Source organism: Orcinus orca, chromosome 11, assembly GCF_937001465.1.
Source record: "Orcinus orca chromosome 11, mOrcOrc1.1, whole genome shotgun sequence".
In the NCBI taxonomy this organism is placed as follows: domain Eukaryota; kingdom Metazoa; phylum Chordata; class Mammalia; order Artiodactyla; family Delphinidae; genus Orcinus; species Orcinus orca.
The window spans coordinates 60,333,102-60,354,820 of NC_064569.1; the positions used below are offsets into that span (position 1 = coordinate 60,333,102).

Below are 21,719 nucleotides of genomic sequence, written 5' to 3' on the forward strand. Positions count from 1 at the left end.
AATAGAAACAGTAAAGTCAATAAATAGAATTCAATAAACAGTATGGTTAACTGGAAAAGCAATTCTATACCACAAACAAACTACCTTTTAAAGATCTAGAGAACAATGAAATACTCTTAACCATAAACTTCATGTAACATCATTACAACATATAACAATATTTTAAAGCTAATCAAGAGATTTTTAGAATATGAAGACTATATTTTTAATATAATTTCAAAAGTCAATTATTATGTTGTGGATGTTTGAAAATGTAACTTCTATTAAATGCTCTCCTATTAAATTGAATACTAAACAATAGATTTTTACTATACCAAAGAAGAATGCAGACAGTGAGGCAAAAGCAGAATGATTTATTGTGCCACCAATTATAATTTAACAAACTATGCCAAATAACATATTGAACATGGATTATCTAGCTCTGCATGGAAATAACAGTGTAAAATAATAAGAAATTAACTACAAGAAGTTACATCTCCTAAACAGAGAAAATTCCTGCAAATAATCACATGAATATTTATATTCAGAGGGTGGAGGTTTATTGAAGAATATGCTGTTATATTAATATGTTAAATCCTGGAAGAATCTCCCCGCCCCCCCTTTTTTTTTTCTAATATAACAGCCTATACATTTTCTGATTATATTCACAGGAAAATATGACATAACTATATTAAGAATAGATTTGTTAAGGAGAACTAAATAAAAATTTACCAACGAAAAATATTACATGCATATTGAACACCCAGAGTTATTAGTCATTTTAATGTAAAAACAATTTGTAGGGTTTAAAATGACTATAGTTGGATAAATGTTTCCAAGAAAAAGAATGTGACTCAGAAATCGTGTTATAGACTTATTTCTATCAAAACATCTTCCAGCATATTGTTTTAATTACAATAACCTAATTGAAGAAGGAATAAAGAATTTAGCTAGAGAAAATAGCACTAAAATGTCCAGGTATACTTTGTTTCTAATATTTCAGTAGAAAGTTTTAGTACCTCCTCGAATCTTGAAAAAGTACTACTTTAAATTTATGGGGCTCACGCACATCACATTTCTGATAATGTTGTCAAAATATGAAGTTATATGCCAAAATTCATATTCTACACAATATGTATTTTCATTTTTGAACCACTTCTTATTTTGCTTGACACTATGTTTTATAGTTTGTTTTATCTTAATACATAAAATTTTAAATCATAAACTTGAAAATAACTCTATAAAGTTTTTTCTTTCTCTCTGCATTTCCAAAGAGATGTGAGGAACATAGAAGAATTTATAAAGAATGATTACATCTAACTGTTACATAAGATCTATTTTGAAAAAAATGTTTCAGTTGTTTAGTATACCAAAAAGAGGTGTTATTTAGGATAGCATGCGTTCATTTTAGGACACAGATGAACTTTTTACATTTTGGTTAATAATTACTAAATTATCCCTTAGTCCATACAAGTGATAACATACTTTTTGAGTTCTTTATTTAATATTCTAAGAAAATATTTCTCTTCCCATTTTGTATTGTTTCTAGTTTAATAATAATTCTGTGCAGGTAATAGGAATTGCAGTTAAAAACAGAATAAAATAACAAATAGAACTGGTCACCAGAATAATTACATTGTGTTCTATTGAACAAGCAATAGTACATGATTTGGAAGACAAGAATTCACAAGTCAGTGTTTAAATAAGCATTTGAGGGGTAAGCCTCCACCATTCTAAATATTTATGTACAGAAAACATCTATAATCACACTGCATGGAAAGTTTCTTTTGCATATCCTTTAATTCATTTAACATTTTCAGATGTTTGAAGCAAGCTGAACTATTTCAGTCTCATAGGCTTTGGGTCCAAGTCTAGTTCATCAAATTGGGAATGGTGGCAATTATATTTTGGGGAATGGGTAGCAAAAAAAATCAATGGACAAGAAACGTGGTTACTGTATAGCTGCTCACCTATTGTTTGATACAGATGTTACTTTTCTATGAAGGCTAATAAAATATGACCTACTAAAATAACTTGAATAATTACTTATTCAAGATAAGTAATAAATCAGAAAGACAGATCTTTATAAACTTATAAGCAGGCGAGCGCTCGTATATGTGTGTGAGTATACACATACCCTTACACCTATCTTTCTGAATACCTCTCTTTCCAGGTTCAACTTTTTTGAGAAAACAACAAACAAACAGAATAATGAGAGCCCTAGAAAAATACATTCCAGTGTTTGATACTTTAAATTCAATTCATCTCTCCTTTAAAATGCTTAGTACTGATGATATACTCATTTTAAAAAACTAGATCCCCCATGGAGTATGTAAGATATTAACAAAATCTTCATCATCTACTATCCCTATACTTAGACCTTCATAGTGATCTTCAAATTCACCATACGACACTTCATCAGACTTACTGCAGGCATCTTTCAGTGTTTCTAGAAAAGATGTTTTGATTTCTTCCTCTGTGGAATGTCCTGTAAAATAGTACTGACTATGAAACAATGTCCTTAAAAGTTCAGTGAAATGGCTGATGATAATAAAGAAATACTTAAGTCACCTGATGAAATCTTTCCAACAATTTGAAGTCTTATGTCAAACTACCCTGCAATTTATTTAAACATTTTCTTGCATGAACTAGAATTTAATGGTGAGGACTTCAACACACATTTGAAGCATCTTTTAAAAGCGTCTGACAGGATGTGTCCTTATGTATAGGCAAAATAACAGTTACTACTGTAGATATTCTTGTATTTGTTAATGTTTTAGAGAACTCGGTTTCATTCCCATTAGAAATGAGGAAAGAAGAAAACAAGTAAATAGTTTCATGATTTATAGGCTGATAACACAGTAATGCAATGTGTTAAAGGCATTAGTTACTTTATGAAGCAGTTACTCATAACTGCAGCTAGAAAATATTACTGCAAACACAGGATTCAGAGGCCTATGAAAATCTTTGCTGGAAGAAATTTTACTTGATTAACTCATTCTATTTTTAATCTCTGACATTAAGTAGGCTATTTCCACTGGTCGGTTATACTAAATATGATTAAATTTTACCCATAGGAAGATGCTATTGAGAATCACATATGTAACAAAAAAAATTGAATTCTTTAGTTTGTTATTTAAAGTGAGAACATAAAATATCTGATTCATCCTTTTTTAAAAATTCATTTGATTTTTTAATTTAGAAAAAGAACAATAAGCTATTTAAATAATACCTTTGATTATATTATGGCCAGCTAAAGGAAAGAGTGATCTCAGCTTAAATACTTTTTCCTTAGGGAGGAAATATTAGGATATTTTCTGTACCTTCAAATTTTAATAGACATATTTATGTTCATTATGTGATAGCTCCATCCCTAGAGAAAGCCATTTCCTTATTCTGCCTTAAATCTTGAAGCATAAGCAGTTACAGTAAAACTAATTCAGAGAACTTGCACATGTAATTATGTATCCTCTCAATCTATTCTGTTCTAACTCAATTTCATCACTATCTCCTCAACAGGAAATAAAAGTTAATCTCAATTATAAACATAAAAGAAAAAAATAAGTACAGATAATAGACCTCAGAATTTTTAAATTAAGAAGCTCTCCAGTTGCTGCTAACGTGTTTAAGAAGAAAGAGCTCCATGGCCGACCACTTACAGGAAAGAACTCATAGGGCTAAATAACTCATCCAGTATCACACAGACAGTAAATGGTTAAGCAGTGAATTACATGGATCTCTCTGATTGGAACTCCCACAGTTTTCCCATTAAACTTTTCAGTATCTCAGGAAGGGCCTCAGCCGTTTATAGTAAAAGAACATACTAAAGTTTACTGTTTGGCTTCAAGATGGCGGAAGAGTAAGACGCGGAGCTCACCTTCCTGCCAACAAAAACATCAGAAATACATCTACATGTGGAACAACTCCTACAGAACACCTACTGAACTCTGGCAGAAGACCTCTGACCTCCCAAAAGGCAAGAAACTCCCCTCGTACCTGGGTAGGGCAAAAGAAAAAACAGAGACAAAGAATAGGAACGGGACCTGCACCAGTGGGAGGGAGCTGTGAAGGAGGAAAGATTTCCACACAGTAGGAAGGCCCTTCGCGGGCGGAGACTGCGGGTGGCAGAAGGGGAAAGCTTAGGAGCCGAGGAGGAGAGCACAGCCACAGGGGTGCGGAGGGCAAAGCGGAGAGATTTCCGCACAGAGGATCAGGGCCGACCGGCACTCACCAGCCCGAGAGGCTTGTCTGCTCACCCGCCGGAGCGGGTGGGGGCCGGGAGCTGAGGCTCGTGCTTCGGTCGTATCGCAGGGAGAGGACTGGGGTTGGCTGCATGAACACACCCTGAAGGGGGCTAGTGCGCCACGGCTAGCCGGGAGGGAGTCCGGGAAAAAGTCTGGAGCTACCGAAGGGCAAGAGACTTTTTCTTGCCTCTTTGTTTCCTGGTGCGCGAGGAGAGGGGATTAAGAGCGCCGCTTAAAGGAGCTCCAGAGACGGGCGCGAGCCGCGGCTAAAAGCGCGGACCCCAGAGACGGGCATGAGACGCTAAGGCTGCTAATGCAGCCACCAAGAAGCCTGTGTGTGAGAATAGGTCACTCTCCACACCTCCCCTCCCGGGAGCCTGTGCAGCCCGCCACTGCCAGGGCCCCGTGATCCAGGGACAACTTCCCCAGGAGAACGCACGGCGCGCCTCAGGCTAGTGCAACGTCACGCCGGCCTCTGCCTCAGCAGGCTCGCCCCGCATCCGTACCCCTTCCTCCCTCCAGCCTGAGGGAGCCAGAGCCCGCGAAGCAGCTGCTCCTTTAACCCAGTCCTGTCTGAGCGAGGAACAGACGCCCTCAGGCGACCTACACGCAGAGGCGGGGCCAAATCTAAAGCTGAGCCCCGGGAGCTGTGGGAACAAAGAAGAGAAAGGGAAATCTCTCCCAGCAGCCTCAGGAGCAGCGGATTAAATCTCCACAATCAACTTGATGTACCCTGCGTCTGTGGAATACCTGAAGAGACAACGAATCATCACAAATTGAGGAGGTAGACTTTGGGAGCAATGATATATATATGTTTCCCCCTTTTTCTCTTTTTGTGAGTGTGTATGTGTATGCTTCTGTGTGTGATTTTGTCTGTATAGCTTTGCTTTTACCATTTGTCCTAGGGTTCTCTCTGTCCGTTTTTTTTTTTTTAACTTAAAAAAATTGTTTTTTCTTGATATTTATTTTTTATTTTAATAAATTTATTTTATTTTATTTTATCATCTTCTTTCTTTCTTTCTTTCTTTCTTTTCTCCCTTTTATTCTGAGCCATGTGGAGGACAGGCTCTTAGTGCTCCAGCTAGGCACCAGGGCTGTGCCACTGAGGTGGGAGAGCCAAGTTCAGGACACTGGTCCACAAGAGACCTCCCAGCTCCACGTAATATCAAATGGCGAAAATCTCCCAGAGATCTCCATCTCAACGCCAAGACCCACCTCCACTCAATGACCAGCAAGCTACAGTGCAGGATACCCTATGCCAAACAACTAGCAAGACAGGACCACAACCCCATCCATTAGCACAGAGGCTGCCTAAAATCATAATAAGGCCACAGACACCCCAAAACACACCAGCAGACGTGGACCTGCCCACCAGATGGACAAAATCCAGCCTCCTCCACCAGAACACAGGCACCAGTCCCCTCCACCAGGAAGCCTACACAACCCGCTGAACCAACCTTAGCCACTGGGAACAGACACCAAAAACAACAGAAACTACGAACCTGCAGCCTGCGAACAGGAGACCCCAAACACAGTAAGTTAAGCAAAATGAGAAGACAGAGATACACACAGCAGATGAAGGAGCAAGTCAAAAACCCACCAGACCTAAAAAATGAAGAGGAAATAGGCAGTCTACCTGAAAAACAATTCAGAATAATGATAGTAAAGATGATCCACAATCTTGGAAATAGAATGGAGAAAATAAAAGAAACGTTTAACCAGGACCTAGACGAACTAAAGAGCAAACAAACAGAGATGAAAAACACAATAAATGAAATTAAAAATTCTCTAGAAGGAATCAATAGCAGAATAACGGAGGCAGAAGAACAGGTAAGTGACCTGGAAGATAAAATAGTGGAAATAACTACTGCAGAGCAGAATAAAGAAAAAAGAATGAAAAGAATTGAGGACAGTCTCAGAGACCTCTGGGACAACATTAAATGCACCAACATTCGAATTATAGGGGTCCCAGAAGAAGAAGAGAAAAAGAAAGGGACTGAGAAAATATTTGAAGAGATTATAGTTGAAAACCTCCCTAATATGGGAAGGGAAATAGTTAATCAAGTCCAGGAAGAACAGAGAATCCCATACAGGATAAATGCAAGGAGAAACACGCCAAGACATATTAATGAAACTATCAAAAATTAAATACAACAAATATTAAAAGCAGCAAGGGAAAAACAGCAAGTAACACATAAAGGAATCCCCATAAGGTTAACAGCTGAAAGGGAAAAACAGCAAATAACACATAAGGGAATCCCCATAAGGATAACAGCTGATCTTTCAGCAGACACTCTGCAAGCCAGAAGGGAGTGGCAGGACATATTTAAAATGATGAAAGAGAAAAACCTACAACCAAGATTACTCTACCCAGCAAGGATCTCATTCAGATTTGATGGAGAAATTAAATGTTTCACAGAAAAGCAAAAGCTAAGAGAATTCAGCACCACCAAACCAGCTTTACAACAAATGCTAAAGGAAGTTCTCTAGGCAGGAAACAAAAGAGAAGGAAAAGACCTACAATAGCAAACCCAAAACAATTAAGAAAATGGTCATAGGAACATACATATCAATAATTACCTTAAATGTAAATGGATTAAATGCTCCAACCAAAAGACATAGACTGGCTGAATGGGTACAAAAACAAGACCCGTATATATGCTGTCTACAAGAGAACCACTTCAGACCTAGGGATACATACAGACTGAAAATGAGGGGATGGAAAAAGGTATTTCATGCAAATGGAAATCAAAAGAAAGCTGGAGTAGCAATTCTCATATCAGACAAAATAGACTTTAAAACAAAGACTATTACAAGAGACAAAGAAGGACACTACATAATGATCAAGGGATCAATCCAAGAAGAAGAAATAGCAATTGTAAATACTTATGCACCCAACATAGGAGCACTTCAACATATAAGACAAATACTAAGAGCCATAAAAGGGGAAATCGACAGTAACACAATCATGGTAGGGGACTTTAACACCCCACTTTCACCAATGGACAGATCATCCAAGATGAAAATAAATAAGGAAACAGAAGCTTTAAATGACACATTAAACAAGATGGACTTAATTGATATTTATAGGACATTCCATCCCAAAACAACAGAATACACATTCTTCTCAAGTGCTCATGGAACATTCTCCAGGATAGATCATATCTTGGGTCACAAACCAAGCCTTGGTAAGTTGAAGAAAATTGAAATCGTATCAAGTATCTTTTCTGACCACAATGCCATGTGACTAGATATCAATTACAGCAAAAAATCTGTAGGAAATACAAACACATGGAGGCTAAACAACACACTACTTAAGAACCAAGAGATCACTGAAGAAATCACAAGAGTAAATCAAAAAATACTTAGAAACAAATGACAATGAAAACACAATAACCGAAAACCTATGGGATGCAGCAAGAGCAGTTCTAAGAGGGAAGTTCATAGCTATACAAGCCTACCTTGAGAAACAAGAAACATCTCAAGTAAATAACCTAATCTTACAACCAAAGCAATTAGAGAAAGAAGAACAAAAAAAGCCCAAAGTTAGCAGAAGGAAAGAAATCATAAAGATCAGATCAGAAATAAATGAAAAAGAAATGAAGGAAACGGTAGCAAAGATCAATAAAACTAAAAGCTGGTTCTCTGAGAAGATAAATAAAATTCATAAATCATTAGCCAGACTTATCAAGAAAAAAAGGGAGAAGACTCAAATCAATAGAATTAGAAATGAAAAAGGAGAAGTAACAACTGACACTGCAGAAATACAAGGGATCATGAGAGATTACTAAAAGCAACTATATGCCAATAAAATGGACAACCTGGAAGAAATGGACAAATTCTTAGAAATGCACAACCTTCTGAGAATGAACCAAGAAGAAATAGGAAATATGAACAGACCAATCACAAGCACTGAAATTGAAACTGTGATTAAAAATCTTCCAACAAACAAAAGCCCAGGACCAGATGGCTTCACAGGAGCAATCTATCAAACATTTAGAGAAGAGCTAACACCTATCCTTCTCAAACTCTTCCAAAATATGGCACAGGGAGGAACACTCCCAAACTCGTTCTACGAGGCCACCATCACTCTGATACCAAAACCAGAAAAAGATGTCACAAAGAAAGAAAACTACAGGCCAATATCACTTATGAACATAGATGCAGAAATCCTCAACAAAATACTAGTAACCAGAATCCAACAGCACATTAAAAGGATCATACATTATGATTAACTGGTGTTTATCCCAGGAATGCAAGGATTCTTTGATATATGCAAATCAATCAACGTGATACACCATATTAACAATTTGAAGGAGAAAAACCATATTATCATCTCAATAGATGCAGAGAAAGCTTTTGACAAAATTCAACACCCATTTATGATAAAAACCCTCCAGAAAGCAGGCATAGGGGGAACTTTCCTCAACATAATAAAGGCCATATATGACAAACCCACAGCCAACAGCATCCTCCATGGTGAAAAACTGAAAGCATTTCCACCAAGATCAGGAATGCCCACTCTCACCACTATTATTCAACATAGTTTTGGAAGTTTTAGTCACAGCAATCAGAGAAGAAAAAGATATAAAAGTAATCCAAATTGGAAAAGAAGAAATAAAGCTGTCACTGTTTGCAGATGACATGATACTATACATAGAGAATCCTAAAGATGCTACTAGAAAACTACTAGAGCTAATCAACGAAGTTGGTAAAGTAGCAGGATACAAAAGTAATGCACAGGGCTTCCCTGGTGGCGCAGTGGTTGAGAGTCCACCTGCTGATGCAGGGGACACGGGTTCTTGCCCCAGTCCAGGAAGATCCCACATGCCATGGAGCGGCTGGGCCTGTGAGCCATGGCCGCTGAGCCTGCGCATCCAGAGCCTGTGCTCCGCGACGGGAGAGACCACAACAGTGAGAGGCCCACGTACCGAAAAAAAAAAATAGAAAAAAAACAAAAACATAGGCAGAACACTCTATGACGTAAATCACAGCGAGATCCTTTTTGACCCACCTCCTGGAGAAATGGAAATAAAAACAAAAATAAACAAATGGGACCTAATGAAACTTAAAAGCTTTTGCACAGCAAAGGAAACCATGAACAAGACCAAAAGACAACCCTCAGAATGGGAGAAAATATTTGCATATGAAGCAACTGACAAAGGATTAATTTCCAAAATTTACAAGCAGCTCATATAGCTCAATATCAAAAAAACAAACAACCCAAACCAAAAATGGGCAGAAGACCTAAATAGACATTTCTCCAAAGAAGATATACAGATTGCCAACACACACATGAAAGAATGCTCAACATCATTAATCATTAGAGAAATGCAAATCAAAACTAAAATGAGATATCATCTCACACCAGTCAGAATGGCCATCATCCAAAAATCTAGAAACAATAAATACTGGAGAGGTTATGGAGAAAAGGGAACACTCTTGCACTGTTGGTGGGAATGTAAATTGATACAGCCACTATGGAGAACAGTATGGAGGTTCCTTAAAAAACTAAAAACAGAACTACCATATGAACCAGCAATCCTACTACTGGGCATATACCCTGAGAAAACCATAATTCAAAAAGAGTCATGTACCACAATGTTCATTGAAGCCCTATTTACAATAGCCAGGACATGGAACAGCCTAAGTGTCCATCGACAGATGAATGGATAAAGAAGATGTGGCACATATATACAATGGAATATTACTCAGCCATAAAAAGAAATGAAATTGATGTATTTGTAGTGAAAAGGATGGACCTAGAGTCTGTCATACAGAGTGAAGTAAGTCAGAAAGAGAAAAACAAATACCATATGCTAACACAGATATATGGAATCTAAAAAAAAAAAAGAAAACAAAATGGTCAGAAGAACCTAGAGGCAAGAGGGGAATAAAGATGCAGACCTACTAGAGAATGGACTTGAGGATACGGGGAGGGGGAAGGGTAAGCTGGGACAAAGTGAGAGAGTGGCATGGACATATATACACTACCAAACCTAAAGTAGCTAGCTAATGGGAAGCAGCCGCATAGCACAGGGAGATCAGCTCGGTGCTTTGTGACCACCTAGAGGGGTGGGATAGGGAGGGTGGGAAGGAGACGCGAGAGGAAAGAGATATGGGGACATATGTATATGTATAACTGATTCACTTTGTTATAAAGCAGAAACTGACACACCATTGTAAAGCAATTATACTCTAATAAACATGTTAAAAAAAATGCTCTCACATTTCTGGTTTAAAAAATAATTATTTATTTCCTCACTTAATGGCCTCAAGTCCGTGCTATGAATTAATATAATTTAAAGATATTACTTTGATTAACTCACATTTTAGAAATCTAATGTATTTTGACTTGTAATGATTACCTGAAATTACTTAAGGATGCTTCTTTGCACAATAACATTTTCTTATGTCTATAACAGACGTACTGCCTGTTTTGTTAAAATCCATTTTCATAAAGGCCTAAATAAAGAGAGAAGTGTTATTTTTTTCTATGAAATCACTAGAACCTAATTTTCTATTCTGCAGTAGGTTATTTTTGACCTCTAAACAAGACAGTTTAAAGTACTAAACTGGTATATGAAGGAAGCATCATGAAAACAGGGAGAAAGATATTGGAGCAAGATATTAGGTAACCCGCACTTAAGGTGCACTACCACTTTCTAGCAACTTGACCTTGAGAAAGTAACTTAACCTCTGTTACCCTGGCTTTCCTCTTCTGCACACTGAGGAGTTGGGTAAAAGACCTCTCAGGTAACTTTCAGCTCTACGAATCACATGAAATTGATAAATGGCCAAGACAAATGACCAGGAGTATTTTGAGTCAAAAAGTAAACCTGCAAATATTCCATTACTAAAATCAATGAGAAAGTTAAATAATTCTTAAATGGGTTTTTTTACTCTATTTCCTGAAATTTAACACTACCTTTCGAAATGCTAGTTGTTTTATCACTCCTCTAATTCAATGCAATTCTGAGGATCATAAAATATATTTTATTGGTGAAGAGGAGTGTGTCCATAGAAACATACAACTGACCAAAAGCACCGTCCTACATTTGCAGATGAGTCAAAACTAGAATCAAGTTTGTTTATTCACAATAATGTCACAGGTATGTGGTACCTGTTATGGGCTGAATTGCATTCTCCCCAAAATTCATATGTTGAAGCCCTAACCCCCAGTACCTCAGTGTGTGACTACAGAAAAAGATAGAGCCTTTAAAGAGGTGATTAAGGTAAAATGAAATCATTAGGGTGGGCCCTAATCCAATATGACTGGTATCCTCATAAGAAGAGGAGATTAGGACACAGACAACACAGACTGAGGGATGCCCATGAGAACACAGGGAGAAGACAGCCAGTTAATTGCAAGCCAAGGAAAGCAGCCTCAGGAGAAACCAAACCTAATGACACCTTGATCTTGGACTTCTAGCCTCCAGAATTATGAGACAACAAATTTCTGTCATGTAAGTCACCCAGTCTATGGTATTTGTGATGGTAGCCCTAGCAAACTAAGTCTACTTTTGTCCTCTATTCCCAGGACCAAGACTTATGAAAGAGACAACCCTCCAGTTTCTACTCCTGATACTCACGCCTATCACTAGGACATGTAAGGTAAAAATATATGCAAATTTATAAATATTATGTGGTGAATTTGTTTAACATAAGGTTTTTATTTTGTCTTTTGGCCAGTAAAGATAAAGATTTTGACATTTTCTATTGGAGATTTGTACCCGATGTAATTGTTCATACTACCCTATTCACAATAGCTTTGTTTCAGTATTAGTTAAATATACATTTTATATTAGGTACATATACAAAAGAAAAAGAAAACTACATTGCTCAAAAGCATGCTCTAAAAATGGCTACCAGAACCTAAGTAATATCTTCTCTCCTACATAAGTCAGAGCTCCTGTTTTTAATTTACAATTTAACATGATCATTTTAATCTTCATTTTAACATTTAGCATGCATATTTAAAAAGTAGAGAAACGTGTTTTAGTCATCATCCTAAGATAATGTGCATTGAGCCTTGACACTGGGACAGCTATAATGCTCATAATTTTACATGTAATACCTTAGACCAGTTCTGTGAGATAAGAAACTGAGGCTTGGAAATATTTAATAATAGATATAGACATATAGCTATATGGAGCCAGCAATTTATGGAATTAGTAATTTGTGAACTGAAATTTAATTTCAGATTTTATTTTCCTTTTACAATATTTTCCTAAAACATAGGCATAAGTTATGTCACTTTATACTGGGTAGATTTGTACGTGTATGTGTGTGTTTGTGTTTTACTAAACCCAAAATACATTACAGGGAAAGGAATTTAAAACATTTTCAAAGGTAATTCATTAAAGATTTAAAAGAAAGAACCTAAAAATCTATTGAAGGTAACTATTTGAAAGATTACTTCGTTTCCTTTTGAACAAATGATTTTCTGTATTCATTCATTTCACCTATAACGGTATGCTTGAATTCTCTGTAATCAACCTTGCATTGCCATAACCATTTAGAATTAGCCACAAAGACTCAAAATCCTAGAAATAATCACACAGAGACCACTGTTACACCTTTAAGTTATATATGGCTACAACAATAATCATCATAATAGCATTTTGTTACATCTGTTGTAGCCCTAGACAAGGTAGTGGACTTAATAAGAAAATTCCAAAAAGTTACATATAAATCCAATCAAAGGCACAAAAAAAGCTTATTTAGAGGAACTCTGTAGTGGACAGTTCCATAAAGTTAAGAAATATTTAAGAGTGGCAATAAATCACAAATGTATCTTTTTTTTTTTTTTGCGGTACGCAGGCCTCTCACTGTTGTGGCCTCTCCCGTTGCAGAGCACAGGCTCCAGACGCACAGGCTCAGCGACCATGGCTCACGGGCCCAGCCGCTCCGCGGCATGTGGGATCTTCCCGGACCAGGGCATGAACCCGTGTCCCTTGCATCAGCAGGCGGACTCTCAACCACTGCGCCACCAGGGAAGCCCCAAATGTATCTTTTTAAATTTATTTTTTTTCATAAAAAATGCTTACCATTCACTTGAATTTGACCATTTCATTATCTTTAATGTATTATATCAGTGACAATTAAGAAGTCACTTCACTTACTGGAATGCCTCCAAAAGGCATTAGGATACTGACTGTACTTCTGCTAGTCTTCATACTTGAAAGTATAAGAGATTTGAATGACTCTAACAATTATTCCATGATTTACACTGAAAGGTGCTGTTTTGAGTAGATCCCTTATGCCAGTTTATTCATTTCACCATTGCCACTTACTTCTTTGGCAAATGCACTATTTAATAGAATATTCTATTCATAAAGTTCTTAACAACAACAAAAAAAATACAGTATGAGATTTTCTTAAACTCAGGTAAATAGATTTTCGATATTTCAGTCAAGTTGTTAGCTTTAAATGAGAATATAAATAAAACGTCTAGCAAGGTGACTGACAAATAATGGTTACCCCCAAAATATTCTCTTCCATTTCCTTCTAATTTTTTCAATTAAAATTTTAATAAGGAAACTTAAGATGCCCTGCCCCACCCCCCCACAGTTCTCAACAACCCATACATTTTTTTTTGGTCTGTTGTAATGCCCTGTACATGAAAAGACTTTAAGGTCTATAAAATGAGCTTTTAAGAGTGAAAATGAGCTTAATCTTTAAAATCATATGTAATATGGATAGAAGATTAATTTGCTCACCCAACTCAAGGGATACTAGAATTAAAAGATAATGCTAGAAGCTTAAAAGAAACATTTTTCAAGAATTGAATAATTTACCAAAAGTTGCAACAAATTTATATCACTCTTTCTAAAATATGGTGCAGGATGGAAAATGATAATTCAGTTGAAAAAAAACTAAGGTATATTTATTGATAGTATCTCTATATAAATTAGGCTATTTAGGGGGCATACCAATTTTTTAAAATTTCAAATTAGTAAGAATGACTTTGCCTTCCCCCAAACTAGTGCCAGAATTAGACCCAGGTTGGTGATTCTTATGTTCTTGTTTTTGCTTCTCATTGCATGGGCAGTCTCCAGTGATATTATAGAGGAAAAGAAAAAACAGGGTATAAGACACCACATCTTTCTAATTTTCTATTGCTATTTTATTACTATTATTATTATTATTAATGCAAGGAAGAGATGAAGTTAGATAATCCCTAGTGTGTGTCACTAGGTGGGCCACAAGGTTAAACATTGTAAAAAACACAAGACAGGTATGGCACAGCAATGATAAGCAATACCATACTAGCACAGAAGTTTACAATTGATAAAGCATGTAATTTTCTCATTTGAGTTTCAAAGCAACTCTGACTATAATTATTATCTCTGGATTGCTCCAGCAGAGTCTGTCTGTCAGAAAAGTGAAAAGGCCTATTTAAGATCACACATTTCAAATGTTAAGGCTAGAACTTGAACCTTGATCTCATAAATTCAATTTCCAGTGTTCCTCCCACAAAATGTACTATATCTTGTGACAAGACGATTTGAAGCAAAAGAGAACAATGCAAGAGAATGCCTTATCTAAAACCCTTGAGGTAGACATGTTTCAAATTCATATACACTCAGGATAAAATCCAAACTTCTGAGCATAGTGTGCAAAGCTTTAATGTAATGGACCCTGCTAGGCTTATTTCTCTCCATTCTTCTCCTTTCCTTCCTTCCACCTATCTATTTCAACTCATGCATCGTCTATTTATTCAGCACCTGCCAAACGCCAGGTTCTATTCGAGGTATTAGAAATAGAGCAGGAAACAAGAAGCACCTTGGTCTCTGCCCTGATGGAACTTCCATTCTACTGCAGGCAGAGCCAGAGAATATATACAAAGTGGTATAAAGAAAACAAAATGGATAAATGGTATGGAGAGGATCAGGGATCAGATGGAATGCTCCTTTAGATGGAGGTGTCAGTGTAGTGTTCTTAGCAGAGAAAACCTGAATGATGAGAAAATTCAGCCATGCAAAGGTCTGGTGGAAGATTACTCACAGCAGAGGGAAAGGTAGGGGTGAAACCTCTGGGGCAATTCCTGGAACCTGCCGCACTCCCTCTTCCCTGGAAGCCTTCACATGTGCTTCTCCCTTTCCTGAAGTAGCTATTGTCGGATCCACGCTCCTCCTACCCTCTTGTCTGCTTCATTCCTCCTCATCCTTCAAAACTCAGCTCTGACACATACCCACCTCCAGGAATCCTATGAACTTCCTTCTCCCAGAAATCCTATGAACTTCCTTCTCCTTAACCTGGCTTGCAATTTATCTCACATGTTCTGAAAGCATTCTCTATTTAACACTTACCATGTTGTTTTGTAATCATTTATATTTTTCTTTCCTTTACTTATGAAGACCTTAAGAGTACAGAGTATGTCTTCTCAGAGTTTAGAACAATGCCCACTTATTAGGCTCTTAATAAGTATATGAGGGAGGGATGAATGTTGACATTTAAAAAATCAGCAGGACTTGCCTGATGGCTTAACACTGATAATGAGGCATAAAGAAGGAGACAAATGAACTACTAAAATTTCAGTAGAAAAGTGAATAAGACCACTGAAGAATATTATGTCATTCACTGCAGAGAATTATCTGTGGTACATACATTTTTGGACACTTCTAAGTGAAATACTTTTTTTGTTTTGTTTTACATCTTTATTGGAGTATAATTGCTTTACAATAGTGTGTTAGTTTCTGCTTTATAACAAAGTGAATCAGTTATACATATACATATGTTCCCATATCTCTTCCCTCTTGCGTCTCCCTCCCTCCCATCCTCCCTATCCCACCCCTCCAGGCGGTCACAAAGCACCGAGCTGATCTCCCTGTGAAATCTGCCTTATCTAAAAGTCCATTTCCTTCCTTGTCCAATTGTTGAAGGTATTTTCTCAATCCAGTCAAAATACGAACACCTCTTTTACATAGCTGTTCTTTTAGCACATCTGTTTAAGAAGAAGAGAGATGGAAACTAATTATTCCTATGCACAAATGTATCAAGTTGCGACTGTCTTTCCGGTAAGAAAATTAAATTTGATATAACTGACATAAGGGATGTGACTATGCAACCAGATCATAAGTATGACTGACAAAAGGCTTTCAAAAATAGAATGCTCTTAGTAAAGGGGGTTATATACAAAATCACATGTAAAATATACCAGAACAATAGCACCACTGTGTGGTGAAAATGTTGCATTTTATATATAGGAAAATAATGGTTCACTTTATCAGCATGAAAATAACCTAAATGTTACAAATAAAATCTTAGTTTTTTAAAATTTCCCAGGTTTCCTCTTCATCTGTCAAGCCCATATCTTTAATCTCCTTCCTCTTTCTTTGTAATTACCAACTGAATTACAAATTTTTGAGTGATCTGCCTGACATCAATTCATCAGTTCAAAATTTCTAAAATAGTTTGAAATCTTCAAACTGTAGGTTATATATTAAATAGCATCAAGGCTTTGGAATGCTATCCTATACTTATACATTTAAAGTAACCCTTTCCAGGGCTTCCCTGGTGGCGCAGTGGTAGAGAGTCCGCCTGCGGATGCAGGGGACACGGGTTTGTGCCCCCGGTCTGAGAGGATTCCACATGCCGCAGAGCGGCTAGGCCAGTGAGCCATGGCCGCTGAGCCTGCGCGTCCAGAGCCTGTGCTCCGCAAGGGGAGAGGCCACAACAGTGAGAGGCCCGCATACCGCAAAAAAAAAAAAAAAAAAAAATGTTCTTCCTTATCCCTCATTCTCCTTGGACCAGTCTGAAGGGGGCCTTGGGAAATATGCCATCTTTGAGGGCTACACAGCCTTCTCAGACTGCTTTCTGCCCACAGAAGTTTAAGGTCTAAGAGTCATTAAAATATCTTGCATTCATTGCTTTTTCATAACAGGTTTACAGTATCTTTGGGAATACACCTCTCTCCAAAACTCTGAAGGTCTTTCAGCTATATGCCTCCAGTCAGTTCCAAGTACCAATACCCATGCTTAAAGTATAGTTTGGAGAAATTTTCAAATCTTTATTTCTTTGTTTTCTCACCCTGGTGCTTTTCTTTTTCATCTTAATGCCAGTTACCTTGAAACATGAATTTTGGAGAAATGGGTACAGTCTTAACCTGTTCCATTTGCTGAGGCAATTTTTAATCAATTAAGAGGATTTCCTTGGAATCACATACTTCATCTTCTCTTTGCCCTGAGGCTTTTAATCACATGAAAGTTTTACAACATTGGTCTCTCAAAGCCTTTTATATAGAAGCAGCTCCTTTTCCATTTCTCAAAAGCCCCACATTTCTTGATTCTCTCTTTCTGCTTCCAAACTGGCCAGTGTTTTAAATACTTTTATAATATCTTCTTGAACCCACACTACAACCTACAAATACTATTAATTATCTGTTTTCCAACCTCTGCTTAGAGCTTCAAGTTCAATGGACTCATGATCTGCCTCCTGAGTAATAGATCACATTTTTTCAGATATTTTGGCTCTGAATCACATGGATTGCCATCGTTCCTCTGACATAAGTTTCCTCACTGCTCGCCAACTAACTGGTAAACTCTACCACATAGCTAAGGCAAGCTTGCCACTAACATTTGTGGGCTAGAAGTAAAAAAATGGAAGCTCACATATAGTCTCATTGTTGGCTCAGTAAATTTTTATTTAGTAAAGAATATGTGGGGCTTCCCTGGTGGCGCAGTGGTTGGGAGTCCGCCTGCCGATGCAGGGGACACAGGTTCGTGCCCCGGTCCAGGAAGATCCCACGTGCCACGGAGCGGCTAGGCCTGTGAGCCATGGCCGCTGAGCCTGCGCGTCCCGAGCCTGTGCTCCGCAACGGGAGAGGCCACGGCAGTGAGAGGCCCGCGTACTGCAAAAAAGAAAAAAAAAAAAAGAATATGTGGTTTCAGGGATTTCATCTAATCTGCTCAGATTTGGATTCGGTCAGGATAATTTTGCTCATTTTCATTGATGTTATTAACTAAATTTCCATTTCTTCTAAAATAATCAAAACTGTCCATTAAAATTATAGCTATAATTTTATAGTTATAATTATAACTACAGGGTTAGGGTTAGGGTTAAAGTTATAATGAATGGTCATCAATTTTAGTATTTTAAATATTTTTTAAGTTTTTGGAAAATTTAATTGTCTTCTTAAATATTTTTATAAGTATAAGATTATTTACTATTCTAGTGCTCATATCCATCTACTGGCCAATGTGAAGAACTGATGTCATGCTTCACTTAGGTGACATAAACAACTACATTTATCCCTACTTAACTGTAATAGAAACTTGTTACCATTGCAAAAAGTCTCCTTATCCCTGAAATGGGAATATGAAGAGAGAAGTGAGGAAACAGATCTTCAGTAGTACTTCTAAACAATGTTATATTATGCATGAATCTACTGCTTTCATGCTGAAATGAAAGATTTGACAAGTTGAGCTTTTCTCTTAACCTAAGAGCTTCCATGGTTCAAATCTTTCTTGGACTCTGAAGCAGTGTCTGTCTCCAGTGTCATCAGCAACAATATTCGCAATCCTTTTTACCATTCAGATACAGATGCCTTTTGCTTTAAAAACATGTGGCAAAAGATGCAGACATTCAGTGTTGCGGGTCTCATTGAACCCATGCTAAGGTTATAATGAGGAGAATCTTTCTCCTCATTTTAAAATAAAGTGTGTGTGTGTGTGTGTGTGTGTGTGTGTGTGTGTGTGTGTAATATGTGATGTCCTATATAGTCTGGACCCAGAGCAGGGATCCTTCCTACCTAGGTCTCAAGAGGTATGAGCTTGGATTTTTATTATGGCTGCACTGCACTTCCAGCAATAAGTTTTACAAGAGGCTAGGCTGAGCCCTGGTATGAAATAAACCCTGAAATCTCAGTGGCTTAATGAAACAAAGTTTAATTTCATACTTAACACAGGTTGTAGAGAAAATGAGTTAGGATTCAGCCTCTCTGGCTGGGGCAAAGGAGTGCCCCCAAACTCAGCTAGCTCAGTGACAGGCAGTATAACAAGAGCTCCCAAGGTCATTCATTGGATAATTGCTTTACCAATGTGAAGAATAGGAGGGTATCTACTGATCCTCTTGCTATTCTAATGTAAAAGGTTTAGCATCCTTTTGCTTTCTTTTCATCCCCATTTTTTATTAAATTAATGACTCATTCAGATTGTTGTTATTCTTAACTGCAAATGTTTGTTATGCTGGTGGTAACTAATTATAACACAAATAAATTTTAAGATAAGTTTTGGTGAGGTTGTGGAGAAATTGGAACCATGGTACACTGTTAGTGGGAATGTAAAATTGTGCTGCAGCTATGGAAAAAAGTATGGAGCTTCCTCAAGAGATTAAAAAATAGAACTATGATATGATCCAGAAATCCCACTTCTGGGTATCTATCCAAAAAAAATTGAAAACTCAGGATCTTGAAGAGATATCTGCACTTCCACGTTCATTGCAGCACTATTTGCATTAGCCAAGATATAGGAACAACCCAAGGGTCCATCAAAAGATGACTGGATAAAGAAAATGTTGTATATACATTACAATGGAATATTATTCAGCCTTAAAAAAAGAAGGAAATCCTGCCATTTGTGGCAACATGGAAGAATCTGAAGGACATTATGCTAAGTGAAATAAACCAGTCACAGAATGACAAATACTGTATGATTCCAGCTATTGGATGCATCTAAAATAGTCAAACTCATAGAAGCAAAGAATACAGTAGTGGTTGCCAGGGTCTTGGAGGTGGAAAAATCGGGGAATTGTTATTCAAAGGGTACAAAGTTTCAGTTACATTAGATGAGTAAGTTCTAGAGATCTGCCAAATAGCATGGTGCCAATTGTTAACAATAAGGTATGGTGCACTTCAAAATTTGTGAAGAAGGTAGATCTCATTTGTTAAGTGTTTTTACCATAAAAACAAACAAAATACAAAGGGAGGGACTTCCCTGGTGGCACAGTGGTTGAGAGTCCTCCTGCCAATGCAGGGGATGTGGGTTTGAGCCCTGGTCCGGGAAGATCCCACATGCCACGGAGCAACTAAGCCAGTGTGCCACAACTACTGAGCCTGGGCTCCAGAGCCTGTGAGCCACAACTACTGAAGCCCACGTGCCTAGAGCCGTGCTCTGCAAAAGGAGAAGCCACCACAGCGAGAAGCCCATGCACCACAACAAAGAGTAGCCCTCGCTCACTGCAACTAGAGAAAGCCCGCGCGCAGCAACGAAGACCCAAAGCAGCCAAATGGCGCAGTGGTTGAGAGTCCGCCTGCCGATGCAGGGGACACGGGTTCGTGCCCCGGTCCGGGAAGATCCCACATGCCACGGAGCGGCTGGGCCCGTGAGTCATGGCCGCTGAGCCTGCGCGTCCGGAGCCTGTGCTCCGCAACAGGAGAGGCCACAACAGTGACAAGCCCGCGTACTGCAAAAACAAACAAACAAACAAAAACAAATAGAAAATAAATAAATTTATTTTAAAAAAGCACACACACACAAAGGGATACAAGTAAATACTGGGAAGTGTTGATTATGTCTGTTACCTTGATTGTGGTGATGGTATCATGAGTGTTTGCATATATCCAAACTCATCAAATTGTACACATTTAATATGCACAGTTTTTTTTCTATATTAATTATACCTCAATAAATCCATTTTAAAGTATTATTTTTGTCATTTGCATTATTTAGTATATTCCTTTCAGGAATTTTGAATAGTGACTACTATGCTATATATTTTTATTGCTGAACATTTTTTTTATCCTCTCTGTATATAGAATAAATTCTTCAGTAGCATATGATACATCCCAACATCCTCCTGCTCTCAACCCTATGCACAATGTAATGTTTCTTGCCACAGCATAAGCATAAGCATCATGATTATCTGAGCATATCCTTAAAAAGTAGTGTGTGGGGGACTTCCCTGGTGGCGCAGTGGTTGAGGGTCCACCTGCCAATGCAGGGGATGCGGGTTCGTGCCCCGGTCTGGGAAGATCCCACATGCCGCGGAGCGGCTGGGTCCGTGAGCCATGGCCGCTGAGCCTGTGCATCCGGAGCCTGTGCTCTGCAACGGGAGAGGCCACAACAGTGAGAGGCCCGCGTACCGCAAAAAATAAATAAATAAATAAACAAAAGTAGTGTGGGAACTCTCCATCAGATGAAACTATTATAAATATCTTTGTATTTAGTTTCTATTATGAAGAATTTCTTGGTAGGCTTTCTTCTTCTTCCTTGTGTAGAGAAACTTGTTATATAGATGTCATTCATAATATGAGTGTTTGTGATTACAAGAGCTTCTAGAATGTACTTGAATTATTAGTTACTAGGCATAAGACAAGTGATTAGGCTTTTTAAAGAGATTTATGTCTATAAGTAAGTCAAATTCTTCCATTTACAAGTTAAGCCAGAATACTGCTCAATAAAAATTTTCCCTTAGGGCCAGAGACTTAATAGCAATTACGTTTTAAGTGAAAGCATTGCCAGATCTGAGAGGTCGTTAAATTTTTTTTCTAGA

At 37.7% G+C, this 21,719-nt stretch overlaps 1 protein-coding gene across 1 annotated transcript; it reads right to left on the minus strand.

The window, feature by feature from the left end:
- Positions 1-920: 920 nt before the first annotated feature.
- Positions 921-17,204, minus strand: CAPS2 (calcyphosine 2). The gene is given in 7 exon segments (XM_049694935.1): positions 921-2,467; positions 10,592-10,690; positions 12,653-12,727; positions 12,730-12,769; positions 15,837-15,870; positions 16,053-16,173; positions 17,201-17,204. Coding segments are annotated over 7 exon segments (549 nt in total). The 3' UTR covers positions 921-2,291.
- Between the last annotated feature and the right edge of the window lie 4,515 nt (positions 17,205-21,719).